Source organism: Patella vulgata, chromosome 9, assembly GCF_932274485.2.
Source record: "Patella vulgata chromosome 9, xgPatVulg1.2, whole genome shotgun sequence".
Taxonomy (NCBI): Eukaryota; Metazoa; Mollusca; class Gastropoda; family Patellidae; genus Patella; species Patella vulgata.
The window spans coordinates 23,722,092-23,730,963 of record NC_065887.2 but is presented as its reverse complement, the minus strand read 5'-3'; the positions used below and the strand labels follow the sequence as shown (position 1 = coordinate 23,730,963).

The 8,872-nt window shown below is 33.0% G+C and overlaps 1 protein-coding gene across 1 annotated transcript; it reads right to left on the bottom strand.

Moving 5' to 3' along the window:
* Positions 1–1,716: 1,716 nt before the first annotated feature.
* LOC126832252 (CCR4-NOT transcription complex subunit 9) lies at positions 1,717–8,800 on the bottom strand. The gene is made up of 9 exons (XM_050562975.2): positions 8,665–8,800; positions 7,661–7,794; positions 6,769–6,889; positions 6,360–6,447; positions 5,858–5,964; positions 4,970–5,065; positions 4,370–4,468; positions 3,975–4,066; positions 1,717–3,585 (listed from the first exon to the last, which is right to left on the bottom strand). The coding sequence occupies exons 1-9, from the start codon at positions 8,686–8,688 to the stop codon at positions 3,414–3,416; spliced, it is 933 nt and encodes a 310-aa protein (XP_050418932.1). The 5' UTR covers positions 8,689–8,800; the 3' UTR covers positions 1,717–3,413.
* Positions 8,801–8,872: the final 72 nt, after the last annotated feature.

Below are 8,872 nucleotides of genomic sequence, written 5' to 3'. Positions count from 1 at the left end.
TTATGTAATTGCTCAACTCTTTGGGACCCTCATTCCCAAAGCAATGGTAACCAGCATAAACTGCTCTGTACCATTTAGAAAGTGGTTATGACCCATTATTTTAACTGGTCTTCTGAGTTTGCTTGCAAACTAATCAAAACAAGTGGTTGCCATGCAAGATATGCCCACATTTTGCAAGAGAACAAGCTAAAAACATGATTTTGGTACAATTGGTTGCCATAATCCAGCAAGTTATGGTTTGGTATGTGCAAATATTGAAAGGAACAGATACAAATTATGACCTGTAGGGAGGGGGGGGGGGTTGGATGGCTGAATGGTTCGCGTGCGTGTGCTGTATCATAAAGTCTGTCATTGAGTTGACTGGTGTGGTTTTGAATCCCTGGTTGTACGTGACAAGGAGTAGGGTCGCCTGTCCAACCTCGTGGGTTTTCTCCGGTTTCCTCCCACTGCTAAAGACCCCTATGCACAAGCGAATTATTGAAATAAAATTAAAAAACATATATGTTAGTCCCGAAATGACCTAGTTTGTGTCGAGTGGACCTTAAACCCCATTTCTCGCTCTCTCTCAATGACCTATAGAGTTCCTCAAACAAATGTGGACGAACAGGGGCGACAATATAAGTCTACATTAAAGTGGGGTATATAAAAATGTAGTTGATTTATTTATAGTGCATTTAATTCAGGCATTAGTTCCAGAGGAACTGAGGATACATAAACCAGGGGAGCCACAGTGCTAGCGCACTAAACTGAAGGGCCCATGTTCAATTCGGGAAAGGCAGAAAATGTTCATCCAGATTTTACAGCGAGCTTTGATGCAGGATGAAGGCTGGAGAACCTGGCAAGGGACAGCGTTTAGTTGTTCAGATTATTGTGCACATTAAAGAACCCTTGACAGTTGAGTTCCAAAGAAATGAAATGAAATGGGGTTTAACATCCTACTCCTATACCGGGCTAATGAAGACGGGCATACGTCATACAGTGTGCTATGAGGGAAATTTTGCCCGGGCAGTGGCACTATCGCCTACTCTTATATCGAATTCCAACTGCCAAGGGATCTTTTATGTGCATTCCAATGTATACACGGGACCTCGGTTTTTCGTATCATCCCAAGGACTGGACAGCTGACCTTGTCAGGCCCTCCGTTCTGCACCACTGAACTTTCTCGGCCAATGCAGGGATAAATCACCCGACCTCCAGGCTAACGAGCCAGCATCTTAACCACCTAGCCACCAATGAAATGAACCATTTGCTTAAAATAAATTGACTGTTTAGTGAGCCTCAATAATTTTAAGAATAACCATTTCATCAGATATGAATTTAGTGTGCACATAGTAAAACTTTTGAAAACTGAAGACTGGTCAAAATCTAGCATTGGTTGCAGGACAAACATTAAATGATTTCAGGTTAAAATCAAGTCTAGGAATGAGCCACAATAGATGTTCACAAAAGACCCTTTAAAATTATACTCCCAAATTCTCCCTTTTAAGGGGCTCCAAAACAACTTAGTATGGAATAAGTATATTTATTTGAACAAATCTAACTAGGTACAATGTAATCACCACCCAGGTGACATATCCACCAAATCTGGTTGAAATCTATTGATTAAGGGGGTCTAAATAGTAAAATTGATAGATGACCGAAGCACTATATAAGTTAGTGTCTATATAAGTTAGTGTCCGGTAAAACTTGTTAAAACAAACAAAAACAAGATTTTCTATAACTGATTTTATTTATTTACAAAAAATACAAATGCATCAGACAATCTATATTGCTTACAAATACTAGCACTGATAAAGCACTTATAATAATAAAAGACATATTCATAACATTTTTAAAAACATTGATAATAATTTATAACCGATTAACTTTCAGTTAATTACACATATCATGTTTAAAATAGCCACCATGACAGTGATTAAACAAACCTTTATTATCTAACTGTCATGACCGACATAGTTTCATTAAAATCCTTACACCAGTATATTTTTCATTCTTTTTAGGATTGTTTGTTTTTCACCGGAGCCTATTACCTTCTACTTCTATAAATAAGTCTTCTTTCTGAAATTTCTCACCTACATATACAATGAAAGTTCTGAACATAGAACTCTTACTGCCGGTCACATTTGACATCTCTTATTTCAAACTGAAGACGCGATATCCCAAATACCACAATAATATTTAAGCTTTCTTGTTTATAAGTTTCCAAAGCGGCTATACATGTATGTTTCTCCAGTAATGCTTTTAAAACAATCACCGGTGATATCCAATTTGATAAGCCAAACTAGATGACAGAATCAAAGCAAACTTCAAAAAGAAAACTAAATAAGTAGTTTTAATGGCCTGTGAATTATCTATTTTTTGAGGATTTTCTTTTTTTAATACTGGTAAAAAAAACAGAACATTCCTACATATAACAATTTATACAAACAATTTAAAATGTTCTGAGTAACAAATTAAAATGTCAGACATTATACACACAAGATCTTAAGCCACATGCTTAAACTATTCATACATAAATAAGATTCTTTTAATAGCAATTATATTTCATCCAAATTGCTTAATTTCTCTCCTATTTATTTTAAAATACGTAAAAAAATATGTAATACTTTTCAGCAGTTTTTGCATTATCTTTAAAACAAAAAGAGAATATTCTGTTAGAGCTTCTTGGTAATCAGTATGTTATAAATATTGTACATATTTTGTTCAAACAATGGATTCACAGCTTTTGCAAAAAACAAAACCCAAATGAACCAACATGCAACCTTTTGTCACTAAAGATTGAGATTAAAATATTGACCACTTTTCACAAATTCTTCAAGTAACAATTTATATTATTAGTCAAAAGATCCAAACCCCTCTCACAAACAGAATAATAAATGTCAGTATTACCTATCTTCAAATTTAACAAATACATATTATATTTAAAATTTTACATGCATGTAACTTTAAATATGGCTAACACAAATACTCAAGCTTTAATAGTATGAGCTCTCATCATGATCAGAGAAAGCCAATAAAACTGTTTAACAAGGTTCTTATAATTTTGATTAGCACAATTATTAATAATGGAAACGGCACAGGTTAATACAGCCAATCTTCAATTTTATATAAACACTCTTATATAAATGCAGGAACCTTTTTCAACAATGTATACATTCAACTGCAATACTAGTAAGTTAATTTTTCCATTAAAAGTGTGAAATACCATGTCGCAATTTGGATGTGTCATGGGTATAAAATCAACCCATATTTATTATTGAGGTCTAATCTCAATACGGATTGGTAAATATGCAGTCTGAAACCCTGCTCCCTGATATATAACATCTTACACCAAGTTTCTTTATTTGCTCTCATAACATATAGGACTAATTTAGATTTACGCTATTCTTCGATTTATATCAACATGACTTATGTTATTGTTGATGTAAAGGAGGCATGCCTCTAGGGTCGGGACCACCGGGTGTGTCGAGGTTTTGTTGTAATTGCAGCAGCCACCGTTTAGTAGATGTATCATCTTTGAGACAGTTAGCAAAGGTGCTATCCTTCAGCTGATCTGGAAGACATTGTTGTAATGCTTCTCGAGCCCTAAATGAACAGAATATACAGATACATAAGAAAATATTATCATCAGACATGACTCACTGAGAGGTGCGTTAAACTATTGTGCCACCCAACCGCCCCAGTCAGTTGGATGACAATGTTAGCCTCTTGAGAGACAACAGACCAGGATGACAACAATATATCACCAGTCATCTAATGCTAAATAAAATCATGATTTTAATGAATATTGTTTGTTTATGAATTCTAATATCTGGATTTCTCAGACACCATTAAACCCTCATTACTGATTGTACTTAATGTTTTTTCTTTTACTTTAGACAAAAATGTTGTAAGATCAAAAACCAGTATTTAATACTATTTAATTAAAAATAATATTGAAGATATTTAAAAGGAATAATTAAAGTTGTACATACCTGGAATTATCTGATAATCTAAGATAACATCTAACTACATGTTTTAATAATCTAGCTGATGGTTCTTTAGATAAATGTAAAACCATTTTACCCTAAAACAGTAAATACAGACATTCTTGTAATGTAAGATACAAAATACAAAAAAAATATTTAAATTATAAGAAAATAGAACATTAAATTAAATTGTAGCACAGGCAAAAAACTAATAAAGTGACTGAAATAAAGCTTAATCTGTACTCCACAGAAATGCAAATTCTCGAAGCAATGGTAATGATCATTGTTGACAAACTAACAGCTAAATCTGCACTCCACAGAAAAACATATTTCCGTAGTAAAGAGCATTATAGCCAATTTGCAAACCAAATGAACTAAACATACAACCTACATGAACTTACCAATATCATAGCTACATGTGAGAATCTTTCATATGTGAGACAGATATATGATAGTCCTGTTTCATCCAATAATATCTTTTGTAATATAAATGTGGCTACCTGCAAACAAAGATATGGTGTTAAATATTTATAATTGTTTTATTTAAGTTTAAAAAAAAAACATGCAAAAATATTACTTCAAAATATAATACATCTGAAATATTGATAAAATTGGTCCACAAAGCTGGAGCTTTGGACAGCTTGAACCTCAGTTATCAACAAGTACTTCATTATCTTGTCTTGGCCTTCTGTAGTGATTTATAATATATGATCTGTATCCACTAACATCAATGTCAAGAGATTATTTGTTTGATTACAGTGACATTATCTCTCTCACCAAGCAAATAAATATAATTTATTTTGAATATCACACTCAGAATAACAATAGATTAACCTAAGAAAGGTATTTCAAACTAACAGACATACAGTATAATTCTAATCTTGTCAAGACGAAAATAATTTGTTTAACAAACAGGTAAGAGAACCAAAGACTGCATGAATGGACAACTATCAAGAGGTAAAATTGTGGAAATAGTTTTGAACATCATAATTAAAACCAACCGTTTTTGATAATTCAGTGCCTGCTTCCATTATTCTGAGACATAGAGGAATGATTTCTGTATTAAGGAGAAAATTAATGACTTCTTGTTCATCTGTCTGTAACATAAAAAGAAAAATAAATAAAACAGGTATTATTTTAGGAAATAGATTGGTGCATGATGAAACAATACTACTCCAGTTAATTCAGATACCATTTGTACATCATATAAATATACAAGTAATTACGTATTATAAAACCATCCAAAATAATCTATTGCTAGGTACATCTATCTGCTGTAAAATAAGTAATTTGTTCATATATAGATTGAAAGTAATAAGACTTGAATGTTTCCTATCTATTTTCCCAACATTACATTTCAACACAAGGCAATACATTTATCTCATCATGTTGTATAAATTGAATGTGTGATTATCCAGTATCATTTATATTTGTCAGTATTATTGATCGGGGTTGTGTACTCGATAATTGAGCCTGTGCCACATTACGGGATACATTCAAATATTTTTTTTTTAGAGTACTTCTCTGTAATGGGTAAAACTTTTAAGCACAGTAAATAACGTGACTGTTTTTATTTTCTTTTTTTTTTAATAGAGCAGGCCATGCAACCCTTTTAAAGTGATGCAAGATTATCTGAGAACCAGAATAATTTCTTATTTGGCTTAAATATATTTTCACAGACACTGAGTATCCTGATAGACAACTGGATTTGTACCAAGTCATGGTTTACTGTACCTACAAATTTATTCATTATGCCACCGAACATAACGGTTGCATCTAATAGTAATACATTACTTTCTTGTTCATATCAACTTCTTGTAACAGTATATTATTAGTATAATGACTCCATGAAAGACACAATGTTGATAATACATGTAACTATTACTTACTTTGACTAAAGCACCAATAACTCCTAGACTAGTTAATCGTAAATATTCAAAAGGTCGGGTTTTACTAACAGTATGTAGGAACGGATATAAAAATAATGGAATATGAGCTGAAACATTAAACAAATTTACAATAAAAATTAAAATATTTAGGTCAGAATAAGAAAAAAAAAATATAATGTTTCAGGCCACACACACAATCAAAAACCTTTTACAAACAAATCATATCCGTCCACAATTATGAAAATTATCATCCATAACTTAGTAGAGACTATAGTTTCTATTGATCTCAGGTCGTCACCTTTATACTATTTTTGTAACTGTTTAATATAAGGTTCCATCAATGTGAACAGTGAACGTTCTCAAAATTCTAAATTTTTTAATTTAAAAAAAATTCACTTTTGTGAATTATTTATCAAAATGTGAAAGAACAAAAAATCAAATGATGACCAGCCACTAGCAAATATAAAAACAAGAGCCATGTTTTAAATAGTGTGAAGTATACCTTGTAAGAATGTTGATCTGGTTTCTGGATGTGATGCTACACATTGTAATAATGCTAATGCATTACATACTCGATTGGACTGAGAAGCCTGAAAAACATATCAAAATCATGACATGGTTCAGCATTCCATTTTCTGCAACATTGAAATAGTCATACCAGGAAAACAGGACAACTAAATACAGACATAAACCTATCACAATACACTGCATGTCAACACTAAATCCTTAACTGTTAACCATGTCATTTCTGGACTGACATATGACATACATTTACTTAAATATTCATACTTTTCTTTAGAAGTGGGAGGAAAATGAAATACAAAGAGAAAACAAATAAGGTTTGGCAAGCAACCGATGACTTTGATATTTTGTTGTCAAGGGGATCTCTAATATATAATTTTGTTACTTACAGTTAGATTTGGTGGATTAATAGCAGGATAAATATTGACTATTTCTTGTAACAAAGCAGCAATTGTACCAAATGAATGCCATAACATAGGTGCCAAGTCAGGGACAACTTCTCTTTTTTTACTGCAAAAAAAAAAGGTTCATGGTCACCATGTGTAATCATAGGGTACTACTACCTGACAGGATACAGCAGTAACTCACAGAACATTCAAAATAACACAATTTTTAATCCAAAATTATTGATAAACTCCATAATAAAATTAGATATCATAGCTATTTGGTCTTACATGTGTCCCATTACATATTCAAGGTTTAACTACTTTTAAACTTAGAGTCTGCTTTGTTCATTTGAATTTCAATAATTTATCTATCTGGTTTTCAGAAATCATTCAGATCACTCGGATCCCAAATTCATGAAGATAGTTTTTATGTTTCCGAAAAACCAAGAGAGCAGATATTCAAAGTTTTTGATTTGAAACTATAATAAAGTAAAATCTGACATTCTAACACTTGAGTTTAATTACATTATTTTTTCTTCCTCAATTCTAATATTTATCATTGATCTTGAAACAGAAAATCAAACATCCTACTTTTCTGCACAGAATGGGCAAATGAAGATGTGCACACACCAAACAATTATGTGCTATGGGTGAATTTTGTGTCAAGGGTTCTTTGACATGCATGCCAATGTGTATACATGACCTCAGTTTAAAAAATCCTTGGCAACTGTCTCAGCCAACACTGGGATTGAACCTCTGACCTCCTGTCCTGGTTAGTGAACAAGTCACAACCATACTGGGGCACCGCAACTCCCACACAAAACCATCCTCTCAGGATTGTGGTTAACTGTAAGACTAAGAATGTTTTCAACATGATTAGATAATTATATCTCACCTTAATTCTAATAATGCATTTTCTCTAGTGTCTGGACTTGTTAATTCATTAATCCATTGATATATACGATCTCTGTCTACTTGTGGTATTGCTAATGGCACACTGGCCTGTTGTTGAGGGTTTGGTAGTCGTGGCTGAAATCAGAAAAATAAATTGCATGCTTAGTAGTATTTAATTTAGTTTAAGAGAGTTGCTGTTTTCAGCCCCACAGCTGAATTAAGTTGAAAAGTAGAAGTTAAGGATAGAGCATCACATGACCTTGGGGAAATCTGTAGGTGGCCTTCTGAATGAAATAGATCTGGCCCGTTTGTTAGCGATGTTTGATTTGATGATATATGACACTGATTAAAATATAGGCTACACAAAATATTTGTTTTTCTTATTTTAACTTCGTCGTCTTTATTTGCTTGTTTTGGATGATAAAGGGAGGCAAATGGAACAGTCAGGCATCGGTTATCATATTTGAAGTACATGCTACATCATTATTATCCCACGATATAACTCACAATTTTTGAAAAAATTCAAGTAATATGCAGGTCATTGTAGTATCCTTATCATTATGTTGGGTAGTATTAGTAAGTTAATGAGCATGTGGTGATATTATTGGGGTAGTATTGGATATCTCGCCCCCCCCACCCCCCTCACGCACCCCCAATCGTAGCTAAAAACTAACACATTCAGTGTCTCAACGTTTTGAGTCTGACTCGGAGCAAGTCTTCAATTCAAGTGAAGTAATATATAGGCTACATGTTATGTACTGTAATTTCTAGTACTAGTAGGCCTAGTTACTTTAGTAACGCAAATATGAGAGCCTGCCCTGCAGGCTCTCATATTTGCGTTAGTAATAGTAGGCCTACTTCAGTACTTGTAGTACCGGTGGTACATAAATCTGAAAAGTTCGCAGCATTTTAAAGATAAACGTTTGTTCCTCGGGGATGAGACCATAAATGAGACGAGGAAATATCGTTTGCATTATTTTCTATATCTGAATATAGTTTGCATACTTGCTGTGTGGTTAAATTGTTCATTTTTTTTCGACAATTCTTCAAAATTCAATGTTTTCAATTACAAAAATCTCCGCTAGGTGGGGCAAGCCATACTCATCCGGCTTAAGAAGAACATCGTCAAAAGTCGGTCAGCTTTAAAATATATCTTCTAAACCAATATTGTAATATGGCTTTTGTATACTGAATATATCAAGATTTTTGAAAA